The 24,047-nt window shown below is 32.5% G+C and overlaps 1 protein-coding gene across 1 annotated transcript; it reads left to right on the plus strand.

Moving 5' to 3' along the window:
* Nucleotides 1–121: 121 nt before the first annotated feature.
* Nucleotides 122–23,427, plus strand: LOC110872413 (putative receptor-like protein kinase At4g00960). The gene is made up of 7 exons (XM_022121204.2): nt 122–976; nt 17,936–18,091; nt 20,133–20,257; nt 21,717–21,927; nt 22,113–22,350; nt 22,772–22,922; nt 23,011–23,427. The coding sequence occupies exons 1-7, from the start codon at nt 151–153 to the stop codon at nt 23,353–23,355; spliced, it is 2,052 nt and encodes a 683-aa protein (XP_021976896.1). The 5' UTR covers nt 122–150; the 3' UTR covers nt 23,356–23,427.
* The last annotated feature ends 620 nt before the right edge of the window (nt 23,428–24,047 follow it).

Consider the following 24,047-nt stretch of genomic DNA (forward strand, 5'->3'; position numbering starts at 1 on the left):
CGAGTCTCGATCGTCGAGCAGTTTGGATAGCCCTGCTTCTAGGCATATCATCCATATGACCCGGTCAATACTTAATTATAAAGTCTTTGTATTTATTACCCAAGTACTTAACTATTCTACATCTCCTCTCTCTCCACAATCGCAGAAACTATGCTCATCCTTGCAGGAAAATTGCTCTTATGGATGTTATGTTTTATTTTCATACATTCAAATCCTACTACCACCACCTTAGCTCAACCCGAATTCATTTTCTATTACTGCGAAAACGCGGCTAACTATACTGTAAACAGTACGTACCAAAGTAATCTCAATAACGCCCTCCCCGCCCTCCCCACCACCAACAGGGGCCTTGGATTCTACAAGCTCTCCCTCGGGAAAGGCAATGATACCGTGAACTCCGTCGCCCTTTGTCGAGGTGACGTCAACTCAGATGCGTGTGACACTTGTGTTAATGACTCCATTGTTAAATTGCCACGACTCTGCCCAAACCAAAAGGCAGCAACAGGATACTACGACTACTGTTTCCTGTCATACTCCAACGAGATTATACTGAATAACCCACAAATAAAGTTTTATATATATATGGCCAATGCCCGAAATGCAACGGATATTGATCGGTTCAATGGTGCTTTGGCGCCACTATTGAGGGAGCTGAGAGGTTATGCCGCCGCTGCCGGTCCCCTTGGGAAGTTTGCCACTGGGAACACGAGTGGTCCAGATTTCTCCACGATCTATGGGCTTATGCAGTGTATTCCAGATCTATCCGAACAACAGTGCAGTGATTGCTTGGAGGATATAATCAATCGAATTACACTATATTTTAATGGGAGAGTTGGAGGAAGAATTCTTCTTCCTATGTGTAATTTTAGATACGAGATATATCGGTTTTTTAACGGGAGTGGTCAGGCCATGTCACCACCAACACCACCAATTTTACCGCCATCTCCGTCAATCCCACAACCAACACCCCCACCAGGTATGTACTATATTAGTATATTGTAAAAAAACAAGGCAGTTTACTTTGACTACGTCTTAAACGTTCTTGGCGTACCCAGTTATGTCCTAATCTTAAATCAATACACTAAAACACCAAGTCAAATACGTGTTTAGGGTAGGCGTTACCCATCTGCTAGTTTAATAAATAAATAGTATTCTATGTGTTGAATTCTTAGCCAAGTATCCATGAAGTGGATGAATGTCACTTTTCTCATTTTATGTAGGTGTGAAATGACACAACTACTTTGACAAAACTACGGTTTGTAAGGGCGTTTTTTATATTACACATCTATCTATACTATATAATAAAACAAACCTATTTTGATACACTTGTCATTCTCTCGTTTAATTGATTAAAATTATTAATAATATTAATAATAATAATATTTAATCTAAATTAATACAAATTCTTATTATTAATAATATTTAATCAAATCTAAAATCTACACACCATATTTTTAACTTACTGAATTTTAAATATTAAAATAAATTTCAAATCGTGTTTCCGGATGTATTTAGTCATTTTTAAAGTTTTTAATAGAAAATTAATTACTTTTTAGCAAATTTTTAAAACGAAATTCGTTGGTCCATTTTTGTTTGTCAAAGCGATAAAATAATCTTAATCATAACTGATTTTTATGTTTTACAATCAAAATATATTTAAACTAACCCCATTATAAATAAATAAATAAATAAATAATATATATTAGTTTTGTTGAAACCCCATTACTAATCTTCTATCTACCATAATAAAAGAAAGTAACTTTTGAACACGTGTCATTCGAAGTTATTCTCAAATCTATACTTATCTTATATAAACTAAATAAATAAATAATAAATTAATATTAAATTATATCATACTTTAATAAAATATTATCCTCAAACGTAAATTGTTAATTTAATATATTTTTAAAACAAATACATCTTTTTCCTACTTATCTTATATTAAATATATAAATAATAAATTAATATTAAATGTTATCCTAATTTATTAAAAATATAACTTTTTTTATTATTTGCTATACAAAATTATATTTATTCAACTCATGTAAAACATGGGGTTTTTAAAAAAAATATACTTTTTATTTACTATACAAAGTTACATTTATATAACCCGTGTAATACACGGAGTTTCTAAAGATATATAACTTTTTATCATTTGCTATGTAAAATTGGATTTATTCAACACATGTAATATATGAGGTTTTTTAAGGATATAATTTTTTTTATTATTTGATAGATTTTTCAACCCGACTATACACGAGTATTTTTAAGATACGACGTTTTTAATATTTAATATACAAAATTACATTTATTTAATCTGTGTAATACACATGGTTTTTAAAGATATAACTCATTTTAGATCTATTCAACACGTGTAATATACGAGGTTTTTAAGGATATAATTTTTTATTATTTGGTAGATTTACTCAACCCGATTATACAAGGGTTTTTTAACTCTACGACGTTTTTAGTATTTAGTATACAGAATTACATTTATTTAATCTGTGTAATACACATGGTTTCTAAATATATAACTTTTTTATTATTTGATATATAAAATTACATTTATTTAATCCGTACAATATACGGGGTTCACAAACATATAATTTTTTATTATTTAATATATAAAATTATATTTACTCAACTCGTGTAATACATGGGGTTCTAACCTAGTATATGTAATATAAAAAGTGCTTCAGTCAAGCACTTTTTCTTGCGGTCCACAACGTGTTTTCTTTTAATTCTAGATATGTATTACAACTTCAGATAGAGTTTTTTTAGTTTTCTCATTAAGATGAATTTTCTCAAGATCCCTCCCCTGTATATAAAAGTGTTTCGGTTCGCAAGGATGTTTTTTATATTACACTTGTGTAATATAAAAAACACCCTTGCGAACCGCAAGCACTTTTCCTTGTTGTACGCAACGTGTTTTTTCAATATATTACAAATATGTAATACAACTTCAAAAAGAGTTTTTTAGTTTTCTCATTAACGATGAGTTTATATATATAGGGGAAGGTTCATTGGGGAACACTAAAAAAGTGGGGAACAGCGGGGAACCGACTCAAACGAACTCCGATTGGATTCATTCCAGCGGCGTTGGAACCGGTTCGTCGAACCCTAACTAAGATCTCTTAACCATAAACCCTAAATCCTAACTCCTAAACTCTAAACCCTAAAGCTAAAAAATAAGGCTAAAACCTAAGCTAAACCATAAAATCTAAACTATAAACCGTAAAAGCTAAACCCTAAAGGCTAAACCTAAAGCTAAACCCTAAAGCCAAACCCTAAACCCTAAAGATAAACCCTAAACCCTAAAGCTAAACCCTAAGGCTAAACCCTAAAGCTAAACCCTAAAAGTCAAACCCTAATATATTTAGGGTTTAGGGGTTATGATTTAGGGTTTAGGGTTAAGAGATCCTAGTTAGGGTTCGATGATACGGTTCCAACGCCGCTAGAATGACTCCAATCGGAGTTCGTTTGAGTCGGTTTCCCACTGTTCCCCATTTTTTTAGTGTTCCCCAATGAACCTCACACTATATATATATATATATATATATATATATATATATATATATATATATATATATGTATAAATATATATATGGTAGAGTTTATGAGGGAAAAATGATGTATTTGTAAACAAAATGAACTTATCCTGACAATTGATTTTGTAGATCTAGTTTTTTTTAGTGGCAAGATTGTAATTATCTTTCGTAACTTATATGTATTTTAATAGATATAAAGGTATAATTGTATTTTTCTCTCTCCATTTAATTTATTGATTTTTTCTCTCTCTCCTGATTTTCTATTTCTAATTAGAAGAATATTTAATCACATTCTCTATATTTTTTTTCCTCTCACAAATTAACTAACTTAATATTTGATAATTTAAAAAAAATACAAACATTATCAAATATTGTTCAATCTAGAACACGATTAAAAATATTTAATTACATTCTCTATACATATATGTATTAGATCAATGTTTGATGAAAAGATGCATAGTGGAAACAAGATGTAATAATACACAGGTGTATAAGTCTGGTATATACCGACCTATATACACTATGTACTTGAATAATACACAGGTGTATACGTCTGCAATATACCGACATGTATACACATATGTACTTGAATAATATACAGGTGTATAAATCTGGTTTATAGCGCCCTGTGGGAACAAGATGTAATATTACACAAGTGTATAAGTCTTGTATACACTGACCTGTATACACATATGTCAAAAAACATAATTTAATTAGGTCTAGTATTTAATTTTAAAAAGAACTAAGAGTTTATTTAGAAAAAATAACATTAGCCCTTCAATCTCTTATAACTAAAATAATGGAGAAATAATTAAAAACGAGAGAGAGGGAGAGAGAGAGAGAGAGAAAGAGTTAAGAAATTAGAAAATTAAAGGATATTAATTAAAAATACTTGGCTAATGTCAATCTTACCCTTTTAATCTAAAAGATGATTAAGGGCTAAGATTAGTTCACTCAGTTCACTCTCAAGAAGTTGTTCATAAATGAATCTAATTCTCTCTCTCTCCCCCCTCTCTCTCTCTCTCCCTCTCTCTCTCTATATATACATATAGAGGGAGAGAGAGAGAGAAATAGAATTAGGAGAAAACGGTTGGAAGTGTGAAAACAGTGAGAACGGATCCTGGACGAACACGTGGCGCACGATATTATCAAGGCGGAGGAGCTTTTTTGTCATTTTATTTTTTTTTCCAATGCATCTCACGGTTTCTCATTTGTGGCGTGGAAGATTTTTTGGCGCGTAGTTATAAACAAAAACTTTTTGGTGTTTTGTTTTTTTAGATTTGCCTTGATGAGTTAATTGTGTTTTGTCTTACAAAGTAAATATATTGCCGTTTATGGCGCTCCCAAATTCATTATAATCGATTAATAATTCAAACATTACAATTTTTTTGGCATCTTTTTTGTAGATCTGTCGCGATGAATTAATCCTTTTTGTCTTATAAATGTAAACATCATGGCGTCCATGGCGTTCCCAAATTCATTATAAACCATTAATAATTCAAACATTACATTTTTTTGGCGTTTTCATTGTTTTTTGTAGATCTGTCTCGATGAACTAATCCTTTTTGTCTTATAAAAGTAAATATCTTGGCGTGCATGGCGTTCCCAAATTCATTATAATTAATTAATAATTCATTAATAATTCAAGTAATTATGGAGTTTTGAATTAATCCTTTTTGTCTTATAAAAATAAATATCTTTTTTTTTCAAGTGTATTTTTTATCTTTGTCATGTGATGTAGGATGCAGATCTATACCGTGATAAGTAATTATGAGGTTTTAAAAATATAAAAAATTACAACTAATTAACTTTTGTAAGGAAAAATAATGTTATGGCGTTTGAAACACAAAGATAGCGTTTTGAAACATATATCAGACATGCACATTGTAAGTAAGATTCATGACGTTTAGAAACAAGTAGATGCAATAGTCTAAACCAAATACATAAGTCAACATGCAATAGTCTAGGGTTTAAGCGTTTTTCTTTGGAATTTGGGAGGTTTCTCTAGGAAGTATATATGTTTCGATCGTGTTTTGATGGGTTTTGTAGATGCACATTTACTTTTTTGCCCTTAATGAAGCGCGCCCACTTAATAAAGTTGATATTATTTACGAAAACGCCACAGTGCCAATTTAATCCATAGATTGTTTTGATCCATCGGATGAGATGCGTTCTCACCGTTTTCACACTTATAGGCGTTTTCTCTAAATCATGCCCCTATATATAAATATATATATAGTGTGTGAGGTTCAATGGGGAACACTAAAAAAAGTAGGGAACCGGGGAACACTCATAAAATTTATCTTAACATGTCAAATTTTTTTTTTGGGTAAATTACTTTTTGAGTCCCTGTGTTTTAGTGGTTTTAACTAGTTGAGTCCAAAAGCAAAAAGTTTAATGACCTGAGTCCTTATAAGTATTTTCTTTAACCATTTGAGTCCTTTTGAGTCCAAATTTTAACCTTTTGAGTCCAATTTTTTGGACTCAAATTGTTATAAAATGAATAAAATTGGACTCAAAACGTTATAAAATAAATGGCTAGGGACTCAGGGCGTTAAACTTTTTTATTTTGGACTCAAGTGGTTAAAACCACTAAAACATGGGGACTCAAAAAGTAATTTACTCTTTTTTTTTAAAATTCTGCAATTTTCCTTATAAATACTTGTATAAGCATTTTTATTAAAAAAATGAAAAATTAAAAATATAAAAAATACAGTTAAAAAAGGCTTAAGGTTTTTTTTTTTTTACAAAAATGATTTTTTATTGGAATAGTTTCTACCCATTTTTATAAGGAAATGCACTAAAATTTTGAAAAAAAAATGATTTTTAACATGTTAAGTTAATTTTATAAGATATATTTTTAACTGTTTTTTAAATATATTTTTTATACTTTTTAGTTTTTTATTTTCTTATTAAAAATGTTTCTATATGTATTTATTAGGAAAAGCGCTGAAAAATTTTTAGCAAATTTATTTTTAACATGTTAAGTTGAATTTTGAAGAGTGTTCTCCGGTTCCCCACTTTCTAATGTTTCCCAATGAACTCTCCCATATATATATATATAGGGTAGGGATCCTGTACATTAATTCAGAAGTGTGAGACGTGTATTATAACACTATATATAACACTATATAACATCATATAAACACCGTATAACACTATGTAACACCATATAACACCATATAACACTATATAACAATATATAACACTAGGGGAAGGTTCATTTGAGAAGAAAAATTAATTGAGAAGAAAAAGAACAAAGGGTAATTTTGTAAAACATTAAATAGTTTTTCACTTATCTCATTTATTATTATTTTTGACTAATTAATTAGTCATAAAGACTATTATCCTCCACACTAACTTTTTTTGCCTACACACATCAAAAAGTTGTCGTACATATTTCGAAATTCATCCTACACGTTGAAATTTATCTTACACAACTCGTAATTTATCCTACACAACTTCTAATTTATCCTACACTTTAAATTATTTTATTTTATTTTTTAAAAAAATATATATTTTGAAGATAAGTTACAAAAAATTTAATGTATTAGCATTTAAAGAGGAAGACTACAAATTAATGACCTATGTAGATTTACCAATGTACCCTTATAGTAACATTAAATACTTATATTAAATGAAGTAAAATAAAGCATTCTTATTGGTTGAAATTTGTTCTTTTTTCTTCTTACAAAAAATTTCTTCTCATTTGAACTCTCCACTATAACACTATACATCTATCATAGACATGCTATCAGACAAAATATAGTGTTATATTTGTTATATAGTGTTACATAGTGTTATGTTGTGTTATATGGTGTTACATAGTGTTATACGGTGTTTATATGGTGTTATATAGTGTTATATATATAGTGTTATAATACACTTCTCACACTTCTGAATTAATGTACAGGATCCTCAATATATATATATATATATATATATATATATATATATATATATATATATATATATATATATATATATATATAGTGTGTGGTTCATTGGGGAACACTAAAAAAGTGGGGAACCAACTCAAACGAGCTTCGATTGGACTCATTCCAGCGGCGTTGTAACCGGTTCGTTGAACCATAACTAGGATCTTTTAACCTTAAACCATAAATCCTAACCCCTAAACCATAAATATATTAGAGTTTGGCTTTTAGGGTCTTATATTAGGGTTTTGCTTTAGGGTTTAGTTTTAGGTTTAAACATTAATATTTAGTGTTTAGCTTTATGGTTTAGCTTTTAGGGTTTATAATTTAGATTTTACGGTTTAGCTTAGGTTTTAGCCTTATTGTTTAGCTTTAGGGTTAAGAGATCTATGTTAGGGTTCGACGAGCTGATTCCAACGCCGCTAGAATGAGTCCAATCAGAGTTCTTTGAGTCGGTTCTCCACGGTTCCCCATTTTTTAGTGTTCACCAATAAACCCTCCCATATATATATAGGAACAGGATCAGGAGAGAACGCCTTAAAGTGTGAGAATGGTGAGAACGATTCTCAGCCACAAGATCTTATTGGTTTGTGGCTGAGATTGATGCGGTGGCATTTTTGTAAATAATAGGGGTTTTGAAACTACCAGGAGAGGTAAAATAGGAAGATTCAAACAAAGATGCACATGCTAATCTCATGCCATTTTCCCCCATCATATTTAAACGACAATAACTTTTTTATACGTGATTATTTTCAAAAAAAAATTACACCATAAAACTCAGCGTTTTTTATCTTTCCAACGAGTATACTATTGATATACTTTTCGAAAAAAAATTAACTGGGTTTTATGACGTTTTTCTGAACTGGGTGTTTTATAGCGTTTTAGACTAGGTATTTTCATGACGTTTTTCTGAACTAGGTGTTTTTATTGCGTTTTAACTAGGTATTTTCATGGCGTTTTTCTGAACTGAGTGTTTTATGGTGTTTTCAACTAAGTTTTTTTATGACGTTTTTCTGAACTGGGTGTTTTATGGCGTTTTTACAGTACAAATTATGATTTTTCTGAGCTCAAAAAATATTAATTTAGGCTTATGGCTCAAAAAAATGGTTTTTTTGAGTTGTTGTAAATTATAGCTCAAAAAAATAGCTTTTTTGTTATGGCGTTTTAACTGGGAGCTGGCTCAAAAAAATGGTTCTTTTGAGCTGTTGTTATTTATAGCTCAAGAAAAATAGTTTTTTTTTTGTTATAGCGTTTTAACTGGGAGGCTAAAAAAATGATTTTTTTTGAGCTGTTGTAAATTATAGCTAAAAAAATAGCTTTTGAGTGTTTTATGGCGTTAAAAAAATAGTTTTTTTTTTGAGCTGTTGTAAATTATAGCTCAAAAAAATAGCTTTTGAGTGTTTTATGGTGTTAAAAAATGTTTTTTTTGAGCTGTTGTAAATTATAGCTCAAAAAAATAGTTTTTGAGTGTTTTATGGCGTTTTAACTTGGGGTATTTTTCATGTCGTTTTTCTGAATTTGGTGTTTTTATGGCGTTTTATTTGAACACCCACTTCATGTGAGTGGGGTTTTTGACAATATTATCCCTTAGTGTAATTTAACATCAATGCCACATATCACCACCAAAATCGTTTTCACCGTTCTCACACTTTTCACCGTTCTCTCTAAATCCTGACCATATATATATAGGGTAGGGTTCCAGCGTGAACAACCTCCCAAGAGTGAACTGCGTGAACAGATCTGGACCTTTGATTTCCTTTTTAGTTGTTAAGGGTAGGATTGTAATTATATAAAAAATTAGATTTAAATCATTATTTTAATAATTGAATTAAGTTACATCTTTCCTATTTTAAATTCATTATCCATATTATGTTTTCTTTATTAATAAGATAATTATCAAAACAAACAACAAATCACCATATTTCAATTTTAATTTTTATTTTAAATTTCATCACCAGAATTCAAATTTTGATTTTTAAGATCCACGTAACCTTCATATTTCAACGGTATACACATGTGTACTTGGATATAAATAGAACAGTACACATGTATACTTGGATATAAATAGAACAGTACACATGTGTACTCAGCATCGTTTGTATGTGTAATTAGCTACATAATACATACATAGAAACAATACCTGTAAAACTATTTTATATTTAACAAATTACAAGTTCCATAATGTTTTCCAAACCAAACAAAAAAATATATAATTACAAGTTCAAGTTTCGTAAAAACAATAAACCCAACATAATCGAAAAAACAAAAAACATAATCTTTTACAACTATTCGCCATGTTGTATGCTGAATCATCCTTATCGACCAAGCAAACAAACATATGTGAATCATCCTTATCAACCTCATACGTGAATCATCCTTATCGACCTTCCATCTCCACTTTTCTCGTTAACGACATCTCCTATATTAACACAAAAAAAAAAAAAAACTCAGCAACTAATACTTTGCATAATTCACAAGTGTACATCAACAACCTTACACATTCAATACACAAAAAATTCCGAGATAACACAAAACATACGTTATACACATGTGTACATCGCGTTAAAATTAGAATACACATGTGTACATCGCAATAAAACACATAGCAAAATCAGAATACACATGTGTACATCGCATCAACTTCAATCTAAATATCTCTACAACATAGAAGAACCTGCGACCCCTTGTGTTTCGTCCACAAACCAAAACCACTCCTCTATCTCATCTGTTTGAGATAATAACTATATTTTAAATTCTTTTAAACACACGTTGTATGTCATCTCCTTAATTATAAAAACAAAACAATCGAACATACTGTTTTGTGCATATATTCTTTTTCTTCCAAACTTTCAGTTGTTATCAATTTTAAACATATTAGTTGATCATTTTCCTTAAAAAACAAAGGATCAGTACTCATTCATCATCTTTATCTAATTAACTCAACAACTAGTCCTTCTTCTTCATTAGAAAAAGAACATACTAACATACAGTTTGTATAAAACTCCAAGTTTCAATTGGTTTGAACATGGCTGTGTATCGAATGATTAACAAAAATCAAACAAAAGCAAGAGAAAATTATACCGAAACAGTGGGGGACGACTTGAGACGTTCCGTCGAACTCGATTGCTCCGGTGTAACTCCGGCGACGAGTGGTTCCTCCGATTGTTTCCGACGAAGTGTTCGGCGACAATTGGTTCCTCCGACGATTGGTTCCTCCGGCTTTTTTTAAATTGCCTGATGCGCTCCAATGTGTTAGGTCAAAAAATCTGATGCGCGATACGAGCGCATTACGTATGCGATGTGCTTCTAATATAAAAAAAAAACTTAAAAAAAGGATTATACATACATAAACTAAAAAAACACACATAATGATTTAAAAACATACATAAACTAGAAAATACACTTAATAAGAAGATAAGAATTGCTGTTAAAAAAAAATAAGAATATAAGAATTATGTTTTGAATATGTTCTTGCGAAATTTAAAAAATTAAAAATTAGGAGTCTATTTTTACGAATATACAATATCAACAATTAAACAAAACTGTTGATTTTCTTTATATATATATATATATATATATATATATAATCTGCACGTGATAATCTGTCAAACTTTAATTGAATCCAAACGATCAAACCATATACTATTCTCTTATTGGACCACCTTCATTCTCAATATCAGACAATTGATAGAATCAAGAATTTCACATGACAATCTATGACACAAAGAGAAAGTTATTGGACCTCAAATCGTGAATCACGTGAACCTTTTGAAAACTAACAATTTATGATAACTTCACGTGAACCTTTTTTCCATTCACCTTCCTTGGATCCCTAAACAAAAAACGTACCCTAAATCGATCGATGTCGGCAGTGGTGAATCGGCATTAGGATTTTCCGGCCAGGTCAGCAGAAAGTGTGCAATTCCGGCGACTTGCTGGCTTCGATGGTCTCCTCTGCTTTTCGTTGATGTCGGCGACGCTGCTATGTGAGAGAGAAAGATTTGGTGGGAGTTTGAAACCTAAATGTGGAGATAAACGAGATTTATGCAATCAAGTTAAAATGTAAATTACACATATACAATTATTCACTTAATTAAATAGTAACAAATAACCAAATAATTACCATCTTGCCATTCACTAAAAATCTCAAGATCATAAAAATCAATGGCCTAGATCAGTTCACGCAGTTCACTCTTGGGATTTTGTTCATGTTTGAACCTAATCCTATATATATAGGGTTAGGTTAACGTACAAATGCCCTTATCGTACATTACGTACGCTACAATCTCAGCCGTCCGATCATCTTCCCGCATTGAATTCGCATGTTGTTTTTTTGTAACAATTTCGCATGTTGGTTTTTTAACATGCGATTTCATCAAAATTACCACATGCGAAATTGTTACAAAAAAACAACATGCTATTTCATCAAAATTATCACATGCGAAATTGGTACAAAAAACAACATGCGAATTCATCAAAAATTATCACATGCGAAATTGTTATAAAAAAAACAACATGCTATTTCATCAAAATTATCACATGCGAAATTGGTAAAAAAAAACAACATGCGAATTCATCAAAAATTATCACATGCAAAATTGTTATAAAAAAAACAACATGCGATTTTAAAATGCGGGAAGATGATCTGACGGCTGAGATTGAAGCGTACGTAATGTACGATAAGCAATATTGTACAGTAATCTTTACCTATATATATATATATATACATACATACATACATATATAGGAGAAGGACCCGTTAGGAACCACCCTTTATTGCGAGAACCGCGAGAACCAATGTGAAAATAACCAAAAATACCTAAAAATAGCTAAAAACACAAAAAAAAAAATTAATATTTTTTTAGCTAAAAATCGCTAATTTTCGTTGCCAATTTTTTTTAAATAGTTTTTTGGCTACTAAAAGTAGTGATTTTTAGCTAAAAAATATTAAAAAAAAATTGTGTGTTTTTTAGATTTTTATAGGTTTTTTGGGGGTTTAGTTTTTAGCATTTTAGCTTGGGTAGGGGGGTGGGGGTTTAGGTTTTTTTTTCTTTTTTTTTTTTATGGGTGTGGGGGGGGGGGGGTGGTGGGGGGGTTAGGTTTTCTTAGGTTTTTTAAGGTTTTTGTGGTGTGTTCATATTAGTTCTCATGGTTCTCACAATAAAGGTGGTTCTCAAATGAACCTTACCCTATATATATATATATATATATATATATATATATATAGGGGAAGGTTCTATGCAGAACACAAAATATTACGAGAACACTCAGAACACAGTGAGTCACCTATTTTTTCAATCCTAAAAATCTAAAAAGTAAATGAAAATGTTGCAGATGTAAGATTAATTGTTTTTTACACTAGAATTCAAAACAAAATATGAAAAATTTTCACTTTTTCTATAACCTCTACATATGTAGGTTATGTGTATGTTAAATTACCAACATGTGTGTAAGCTATGTGTAGGTAAAAAAAATATGGTTTTTATGTATATATAATACACATATGAATGTAAGAAACATAAAATTTTAAAAAACATGAAACCTAAATCCTAAAATTTAGTGTTTTAGAGTTGTTCTTTTTGTTCTCGCAATAGTTAGTGTTCTGTAATGATTTTTATCCGCTCTTTATCCTATATATATATATATATATATATATATATATATATATATATATATATATATATTTCTAAACTTATAATTCTCATGTTTCCATGAACACTTAATTAATCGTATGGTCCCTGTGACTTGCATATATTTCACCAATGCCTTTAAGTTACACTAGTGCTCCTTGTAATATGAATTATGGTGGTGCTAACTAGCTAACGACATTACGTTACTCCGTTCAGTTCATGCAAAAAAACGAAACTACACTCAATATTTACTAAAAACATAAATATATAAATTAATTTATTAAGTAGGCCACCAACACCACCACACTACCGCCTGTATGGCTACCATTACCCCAATTGATCTCTGGTCTAGCCCCAAGTAGACACAGAAAACTAGACTATCGTTGAAGAAGATGAGAGAGGAGGGATGGTGCTTCATATCCCTATTTTGGCAATAATTTAAGATATGTTTGATGCTATCCCCCCTTATCAACAAGCGTTTCCCTTCCTCATCCTCTTCTTGGTATGGTGAATTATTGATGTGTTAAAAGTAGTTTAATAAAAACAAACTAAATTAACCTAATCTAGACACAAAGTAATACTCTAGACTCTCTAAACTCGACTAAACTACTAACTGGCAAGTAGGGGTGAGCAAATTAACCATCATAACCGACAACCGAACCATAACCGACATAACCGAACCACTAATAACCGATAATCAATATAACCAATGGTTATGGTGATGAAACTTTGTACAACCGCTCAATCGGTTATGGTTATAGTTATGAAGTTTTGGTTAACCGATATAACCGAAACCGAACCGAACTTATGATGTTAACTTTACATAATGGATTTGTGTTTTACAAAATCATATAGAGGGTTTTTAGTAAGATAAAAATATGTTAGTAACAAAATGATCTTGATGTATATGTTATTTATTTTGATAAAGAACTAAGGTGTTATGGTCATAATTGTTTTTGTTTGAGAATTACCTTATTAAAAAGAACCCTAACTCGGTAGTTTAACCAAAACGTTTAGTCTCCATTATCTTATAAAATAGGCTCAAGCTAAGTTCAAATCGTGCACAACCCTATTTATTTCAAACCTTGCTTGGTTACTTAACCGAAATTAACCATAACCGATTAACCATAACCGAAGTTTGGTTATGGTTATGGTTACCAAAACTCCATAACCGAACTAGCGGTTATGGTTATGGTTAATAGTAAAAACCGAACCAAACCGACCCATGCACACCCCTACTGGCAAGTGAACCCATCGACTCTAGTTAAGCTAAGTAAGTCCGGATATCGAACCCATAGGACTTTATTTAACTACGTTAATTAGACTCTATCTAGACCTAGACTGACACGAACACGACACTAACCATTTTTTATATTTGAGGGGGGGGGGTCTAAATTTCCTAAAATTGCGATTTAAATTAAATTAATTAACTAAATTAACGAAACACAAACTAACTCGGGTTTACTCAGATGATGGAAAACATTACCTAGACTGGAATCCTGGATTGTAATAGTAATGATTTATTGTGATTATTAATTATTATGGAACCAGGATCTTTATATTCTAAACCTATCGAGACACCGAACAAGACCCTCGACCCTTCTCGAGAAGACACTTATGGAGCTCTAAAGGCTATTATGGTCATCGGTTAATCTAGACTCTCTCACGTGTTATCTAAGGGTTTACAAAAGTATCCTAATATGATTTACTCCCTCACAGCCTATAAACCTAGGATAGACTTGGAATCTTAATTTGATTTGTTAGACAACAATCACTAAGGCAACTAGTTCAGACTCCTCACAAAAACCGTACCTAGCAATTTAATGAATTAGACTCAACAAAAATCTCGCACCTCACAACTTTAAAGATTAGTAGAACACTCAAAATTATTAAATTATTAATTATTACTTCTAAGGTGTATTGGCCAATTAACCTTAAAGATTACAAAGTCAACTATAATCTAGCATGAACCTATTACGTGAAAGACATTCACCAAGACTCATACGAAGCAACAAATAAAAATCAAGCAACTCCTGAGCATGCATAAACATAAAATCAATAAACCAAGCTGGCTAGTTTTGAAAAAATCCATTAATAATTAATAAATCATAATAAATTCAGAACTTTAATCCAATCATCTCAGTCTAGGCAGAAAATAAACTTAGCCAATCATAGTCGTTGAAACAATCAAAACAAGAGTATTTTTATGAACAAGAAACATGATCAAAAACAAGAAACGAAGAATTAAGAAATCCGGATGGTAAAACACGACCCAGATGCTTTCCTTTGCTTCAAACCTTCAACCGGCTGCTTCAAGCTCTCAAAAACGCTCCAAAAAGCTCCAACTTTAGCTGAGAATTCGTCCATGTTAATGCAAATTCGTAATTAGGGTTGACTTGTTAGTTAATGATGTTTATATATGATTTTCTAACAAGAATCCAGCTGCAACAACAATTTTGTCCCTGACTTCAACCCCTTCGCGCTATGCGAAAGGGTCTTGCCAAATCGGTCGCGTCACACAACATTATGAAACTGAAATTTATAATTTTATATCTTCGCGTTGCTTCAAGCTGTTTCCAAGAATTGGTGGCGTGACGCTACGGGATCTTTTTCCAGATTTCCTCGTTTACCGTTCCCATTCAGCTGCGTCACGACCCGGTTCTCGTTGCTAACTCCTTTTCAGCCTATTTCAAGCGTTTTTTCCAACTTTTTAGCAACCAAGACCTGCAAACAAACAAACTATCAATAGAAACTATTTCTAACTAAAAACCGATTAAAATGAAACAAAAATTATACAAACTTCACACGATAAATGTATGTATTTTGCAATACATCAATTATGAAGAAGATAGGGGTGGGTAGTTTGGGAGAAGAATAAGAATAAGAGTAGGTTGTTGGGATGATGGGGTTTATGATTAAACTTGTTTAAGAGTGAGAGAGGAATTCGTGATTAATTTTAGGGAAGTTTACAAAAAAAAATAGTGGTTTGACCAAGTGCATTTTCAAAAATGTCAAGCTCAGGCGTCCTTGGAGCGGCACATCAAGCACGGGACGCGTCCATATGCAGACACCCAATAAAAAATGGACACGTGTCCTTTCAAATGGTGCAGGTGAGCCTAGACGCATCCCATGTCAAGCTCACGCGTCTTTGGAGCGACGCATCAAGCACGAGATGCGTCTTTGAAAATCCCTTGAAAGATGCGTCTGGGAGGGCATGGGATGTGTCTGGGAGGCATAGGATGCGTCGGGGAAGCATGGGATGCATTTGGGAGGGTATGGGATGCCTCAGGGAGGGCATGAGAATTTTCGGGGAGGCATGGGATGCGTCGGGGAAGCATGAGATGCGTCTGGGCCCACCTGCAACATTTGAAAGGACACGTGTCCATTTTATATTGGATGTTTGCATATGGACGCATCAAGTGCTTGATGCGTTGCTCCAAAGACGCGTGCGTTTGACATTTTAAAAAATGCACTTGGTTAAACTACTATTTTTTTTTTTTTTTTTGTAAATTTCCCTTAATTTTAATTTATATTATTTTTAATTCTAGCATTTTATTCTAAATTTATAATAGAGTTAAATGCCCGGATAGTCCTTGTGGTTTGGTCTTCTTTACCTTTAGTCCCTAATTTTCTAAAATTACAGCTATAGTCCCCAACTTTTTCAATTTCGTTCCTGGATGGTCCCTAACGCGAATAGAGGTTAGTCTTTTCAGTTAAGTGGGTGTGAAATGACCTACATACCCTTACTATTAAAAAATAACATTTAAATCAACACCATAGTCGGCCAACCGTTCGCTATCTCATCGCCTTGTCAAATCCCATTAGGCTACTCGGGGCACTCCGTTATAGAATAACGGAATCATTCTTCAACGCGTGATGGCCGCCGCCGGTGCTCTTTCAACGCGTTATTTTATAACGCAAACCCGGTTTTCGTGATGGTGACAACGCGTTATGGTTTTGTTTTGTGAGGGTATTTGTTGGTTGGGGGGGAATTGTTGGGTGTGGTGGTGAGTGATGACCACCCCCACTAAAAATGGTTGTGAGTGATGGAAAAATGGTCAATGACATGGCGAAACTTGATTGGTGCTTGTGAGTGATAAATTCTATCACTAGTGAACCACCCCTAGTCCCCTTAATCTTCTCTAACTTTCATAATTACCCACTCCATGGAAATCAACCATCATTTTCCCTAAACGATCTTCGTAATCCACAAATCAATGCCTAAAAAAACTTGGATCTTGGATCAAGAGTGGACTGACAAGAAGCTTTGGAGTCCAAAACGCCAAAATCTCACAACTGAAGTTTCATAAGTGCTTAGTTATTTCATAGTTTTTCATAATTCGAAACTGCATGAGCTAACTGCTAGCTCAATTGGTAAAGACTCATGCTTCTTAAAAGGAATATCACAGATTCAAACCTAGATAAAAGACTAATTTAAATTTATTGGTGTAGGATAGAATATGAGTAACATTTTTTTTTGTTATTTGAAAAGAATAATTGCTAAATAGTAATCAACTTTTAAATCGCTTTGTTCCTTCTAGGTTACACATAGTGTTATTCATATATGAAAAATTTTACGAAAAAGTTGAAAACATTAAAATTTAAGTGTTATTAGGAGTTTAAATATGAACTGATTGATAATTTTAGTGTAAACAATTTTTTCCTTGGTATTACTCGTTTGGTTTTATTTTTTAAGTAATTTTTGCATGCATCACCGAAAAAATCATCGTAAAACATTTTTTCATTAACTTTCTACTTATTCACATTTTTGCTAAAAGTTGAAACTAAACATGGTTAACTCCAATACTTTATTATTTTGCAGGCAAAAAGAATATCACGACATGGATTGTGATAATAATTATTGCAATTGTGACCGTCATTGTCACTTTACTTTTTATCGTTATGAGATTGAGGAAGAAGAAGCAAGCGATGCCCCCATTACCTCCCATAATTATTCGGAGTAATAGTACTACTAGTGGTAAGGGTTAATGGTTTATATTGCGAGCAGCATTCTTTTGTTGTGGCTTAAAGTCCCCGCTTGCAGGGCTGGCCGTTAGTGTAATTAGACTAGACGATGACTTTGGATCTCTAAAAAAGTAGGGTCTCCAAAATTAAAAAATATATATATTTATAAAAAGTGATTTTATATTTATAGTGATAATTGTTAACATTAATATACGTCTAGGTAGCGTTTGGTATGAATGAATAGAAGGCGGAATGGAATGGATCATTCCGATGGAATGAAAAGAAACATGTTTGGTTATCATGTGGTAATGGAATGAAGCATTCCACAAGAAATGTAAACCTTCCAAATATAACAATTTTCATTCCTTTGTAATGTGGTGTTTTTTTTCCATTCCTTCAAGGAATGGAACAAATATATTACTATTATTATTATTATTATTATTATTATTATTATTATTATTATTATTATTATTATTGTTATTAATTTTTTTACCATCATTATTATTATTATTATTATTATTATTATTATTATTATTATTATTAAAATTAATATCATTTTTAATAACCCACCACCGTCATTCACCTCCACCGTCACACGACACCACCTCTGCCGCCACCCACGGGCGACACCACTACCGACACAACCGTCTTCATGACTATTGTCGTCGCCACCCACCGCCACCATCACCCACTTTCGCCGCCGCCACCACCACCACCCCAGCCGTCACCCACCACCACCCACCTCTGCCTTGCTGTCTCCCACCATCGACACCTCTGCCCCCGCTGTCACCCGCCACAGCCGCCACCCACCCCTACCGCCGCCGTCACGCGCTACCCACCTCCACCACCCCACCGCCGTTGCCACCACCTTCGACCACTGCTCCAAACGCCACCTATCACCATCCACCGCCACCGACTGCCGTCACTCACCACCAATTTTATTCCTCCGTCTATTCTTTCTACCAAACAACACAAAGTAATGATTCATTTCATTCTCACATGGTAACCAAACAAGACATGGAATGGTAATGATACATTCCATTACCTCGTTCATTCCATTACCTCGTCCATTCCATTCATCCGTCCATTCCATTACGTCATACCAAACAGACCCCTAGTCTGGTGGTAAAAACAAGTTTTGGTTCTCGTGGAGCGTTGATCGGTTCGAATCCCACTAGCCACCCAGTTTAGAAATTATTAATCACCTCATGCTTTTAGTTTAGTAAACGGTTATAAATGCATCTTTTTTAATCACCCCTCCAGGCTAAAAGATTTTGTTCACACAATTTTTAACATGGTATGTTCATGTAATTTGATTTATGTATTACATACCTAACATTATTTAATTAGGGAAATGATCTAGGTTATATATTGGTTAAGTGCTATATAAGTTTCTTCCTAATATATTTCATGTCAGATACAAATCAAAATTATAAGCCTAAGAAAATTTGAAAAGGCTCCCGGATTTTCAATTCGCTTTGGGTCCTCAAAAGTTTGGACCGGCGCTGCCCCCCTATGCAGTTAATATTGCAATATATCACCGGTTATCGATCCCCTGGTGAGATATAGGTGAAAAATATTGATACTGGTATTATTGACAATATTGGACCGATATTTGAACAATATATCACCGATTTTTCCGATATCAGTATTTTTCTTTTTAGTTCTAGCATTCTTCTTTCTTCTTCTTATTGTTATTAGTGTTTTAAGTCTTTAGTTGAAATTGTTAGTGTTAAATGCTAATGTTTTAAGTCTTAATCAGTTTCCACTTGCTACAGTTGTTACTTGTTAGTGTTTTGCCAGTTACAAAAAAATAATTTTTTAATGGTAGGAGGGTATACTGAATTATTAGTATTAAATTGCTATATATATAGACCCAGCATGATATTAAAATTACTGATATCCCTTCACGATTACTGATATCGAATTTTTTACCGCATTAACTACTTAGCTGTCCACTTACATAGTTTAGCTAAACAACGCTAAACAACGTTATCTGTATTTGAGTCACATTGTCCTGAAAGCAACTTCTTACTCCTCTTTCTTTATAATAGTCGGAAATGTGGACATTAGCACCATAGAATCGTTACATTACGACTTTAATAGCGTGAAAGCAGCAACCAATGACTTTTCCGAAGAAAATAAGCTTGGACGAGGTGGTTTTGGAACAGTTTACAAGGTACGAAACAAACGATATTTTGTAATTATTACTTATTAGTAAACAAAGACATTACTTACAGAAATTTTGTAAGTGTTTTGTTAAATAAATAAGCCATTAAACTTCTTGACACCAATAAACATATACAAAAAGCTTATATTTATAGGGTAAGATTACTGTATAAATGAGTTTAATATACTAAACGTCAGAAGTGAAATATATATATATATTTTTTTTAATTTTTGTCCCGCCTTGTTGAAAACGTATTTTAATCCCATAATCTAAAAAAAAACGTGTATTTAGGGGCTGTTTGTTTAGCTCTTAACGGAGTTCTTAATGGTTCAGACTGTTTGTTTTGCGAGCAGATGTCTGAATGGTTCAGACATTCGTCTCTAAATGGTTAAGACCTCTAATATGAATTGATCAGACATATGCCTCTGAAATTTTAAGAATTATATTGGCTCTTAGGGACTGTTTGGTAACTTCTGAATGGTTAAGTGCTGAACGAGTAAGAGATCTGAACCATTAAGTGCTGAACCAGTAAGAGGCCTGAACCATAAAGAGCTGGTATAATGCTTAACAGTTCAGAGGCAAATGTCTGACCAATTCAGATTAGAGGTCCTAACCATTCAGACTCGGTATAATGCTTAACCATTCAGAGGCAAATGTCTGAACCATTCAGACATTTGCTCGTGAAACAAACAATCTAAACCATTAAGTGTTGAACCAGTAAGAGGTCTGAACCATTAAGAGCCCCATTAAGAGAGGTAAATAAACAACCCCTTAATGGTTCGGACCTCTTACTGGTTCAGCACTTAACCATTCAGAAGTTGTCAAACAACCACTTACACTAGTAGAGTAATTATATATGTTATCACTCTACTCTAGTGTAATTGCATATAATTATTCTAATAGAGTAAATACAGGAAACAATGTATTTCTATTACATTTTTTAACTAAACATTATGCTTAACTAGATATGAAAAAAGAATTCTTCACTTCTCAGTATGTTAAGTCCATTTGTATTTAATCATTATAAGCAAGAATAATACAAAAAAATGACAACAATTTCTATATAACTGTAGAAAAGAGGGCTTGCACTTATAAGCGTATATTGAAAATCATAATGTTTGTACTTAAAAAGTGTAAATATTAATCTTAAAGTGCGAAGATAAATTGATAATCAGTTTGTACGATCTTCTATTGCATGAAGGAACAAACGGTGTAACAAATTAATGTCTCTACTTTTATATGTAGGTAAGCTGTATGTTTGTACGGACCTAAAAGCTCATACCAATTTTCTTAAACAACCATGAATGCGTACTTATCTTATTTTATACTTTTTACATGATTATAAATTTGTAAGTATTAACAAGTTGAGGTTGCTCAAATTCACCTAACTTGAGTGCAACACGTAACAAGAGTGCCGAGACAAGATATTATTTATGCACTGGTTTATATACTATCGTATGATATTTAGGGTACGTTTGAAGACGGAAACCAAATAGCAGTAAAGAGGCTAGCATTGGATTCGGGACAAGGTGACTTAGAATTTAAGAATGAGGTTTTGCTAGTCGCAAAACTACAACATCGTAATTTGGTTCGTCTGCTAGGCTTTAGTGTAGAAGGAAGCGAACGACTTCTCATTTACGAGTTCTTGCCAAATGCAAGTCTTGATCAATTTATATTTGGTAAGTTACTTCGAGCACACCGTGTTTTGAATATCACAAATTGTATAGAAGAAACATAAACAAAATTACAACTTAAACGCAAAGATTTATTGGTTTACATGTGGGAAGTTTTTTGTAATACATATAACATCGTAAAGATCAACTTAACATATATTCTATTAACAAATAAATGACGGTGTTTGTAGATCCAACTAAACGCATGCTTCTTGATTGGGAAAAGCGATATGGTATTATCAAAGGCATTGCAAAGGGACTATTATACCTTCATGAAGATTCCCGTTTAAGGATAATTCATCGCGATATGAAGGCTAGTAATATTTTGTTAGATGCGCAAATGAATCCCAAAATTGCTGATTTTGGAATGGCAAGATTGTTTAAAACTGAGGAAACTGAAGGAGATACAACCCGGATTGTTGGAACCTAGTAAGTACACTTCTTTAGAAGAGATTAATTAATGAAACGTTACTAGAGTATTTTTAATTATAACCCAAGAACATCGAAACCTTTTTCATTTTTTTTCAAAGTCTCTCTAATGTAGTTTAGTTGTTGCTAGAACATGCTAATATTAATATTCTATTGTAGTTTTTCTTAAACCGCATTTTACAATGAACTACTGATTCTCCATTACATCACAAAACATATTATAGTAGCCGATGACCATTACAAACATGAATTAGTGATTTTGTGCATACCCACACCAACGGTTGCTAAATAACATTGTCATTTTATGTCACTTAAAGGAGGGTTTTTCATTGTTATTTTTTTACTAAAAATTAACTTCAAAATATTAAAGCCGTGTAAGTATGTGCGCAAGTGCTAACTTTATTCTCATTTACTCTTATAGCGGTTATATGGCACCAGAATATGCCATGCATGGGCAATTCTCGATAAAGTCAGATGTATTTAGCTATGGAATTTTGGTATTAGAAATGGTAACCGGTCAAAAGAACCAATGTTTTAAGATCAGAGACAAAAGGGAAGATCTTATTAGCTTTGTAAGTATTTGCCCATTATACAAAATCTGACCAATATATATAACAATATGATCATATTGTTGATTACAAAACTGTTAATATCTTTTAGGTATGGAAAAGTTGGAGTAATGGGACAACAATAGACATAATAGATCCCACATTGAAGACAGGATCAGGTTCATTGCATGACATCATTAGAAGTATCCATATTGGGTTATTATGTATTCAAGAAAAAGTTATTGATAGGCCAACTATGGCTTCTGTTGCTCTTATGCTTAATAGCTTCTCTATGACACTTCCCTTACCAGCAGAACCTGCTTTTTTCATGCGAAGTAACTTTGATCCTGAAGTGCCACTCCTACAGGAGTATAGTTCTTTAACAGGGACCGGTGGTTTAGGATCGTCCCAATATTCTGTAAATGAGGTTTCAATATCTGATTTTGTTCCAAGATAGGTATCTTGAATAAACTTGCTATGATATACATTTATTTATGATTTCCATTAAGAAACAATACATTTAAAATTACATGTTGAGCATAAAGATGTAAATTCGGATTTTCCTATTTAGTATTTGTATGTTTATGTTCTTTGTTTGAGACATCGTATCATGATTTACATGTTCTAAGTTATTATAGGTGAATAGAAAATGTTGTAGATGCAAACACAAATCAAGTAATCTAAACCATTCTAATCTAACATTTATATTATTACTTGATAAAGTAGGGATTGTTTTAAATTTTAATTTATAGTAACCTTTGGGTACTAAAATATTCGGTCACCTCTCCCGAGCTACATTATATACATATATCCTACCTAATAAAGTTCATAATTAGGGGACACATGTCCTCCATCTAGGGCCTCAATTCACTATTTTCCAGCCAAAAGACTCACAACAATCCATTCCCTTTGGTGATGGGTCATGCGGGATCCGTTTACACTACATTCGGGTCAAAATGGTTGTTGGTATATAAATTGACATAACCCGTTTACAATCAACAAATCATATTTTAGGGTTTGTCTTTCTTTCTCCACTCCAATCCATCTTCTTCATTCTTCGATCTAGCCTCAGTGTTAATTGAAACACGCAGATCCTCTTATCATCCATACTCGATTCCCTTTTTTCTCCTAAACCTTTATTTTCATTGG

The sequence above is a fragment of the Helianthus annuus genome, chromosome 17 (genome assembly GCF_002127325.2).
Source record: "Helianthus annuus cultivar XRQ/B chromosome 17, HanXRQr2.0-SUNRISE, whole genome shotgun sequence".
NCBI lineage: Eukaryota > Viridiplantae > Streptophyta > Magnoliopsida > Asterales > Asteraceae > Helianthus > Helianthus annuus.

Excerpts from the sequence above, each read along its gene's own strand:
- LOC110872413 (XM_022121204.2), top strand. The coding sequence starts at position 151 with ATGCTCATCCTTGCAGGAAAATTGCTCTTATGGATGTTATGTTTTATT. Across the intron at positions 20,258-21,716 it reads GTTTTGGAACAGTTTACAAG|GGTACGTTTGAAGACGGAAA; the intron begins GTACGAAACAAA and ends TATGATATTTAG. Across the intron at positions 21,928-22,112 it reads TCTTGATCAATTTATATTTG|ATCCAACTAAACGCATGCTT; the intron begins GTAAGTTACTTC and ends CGGTGTTTGTAG.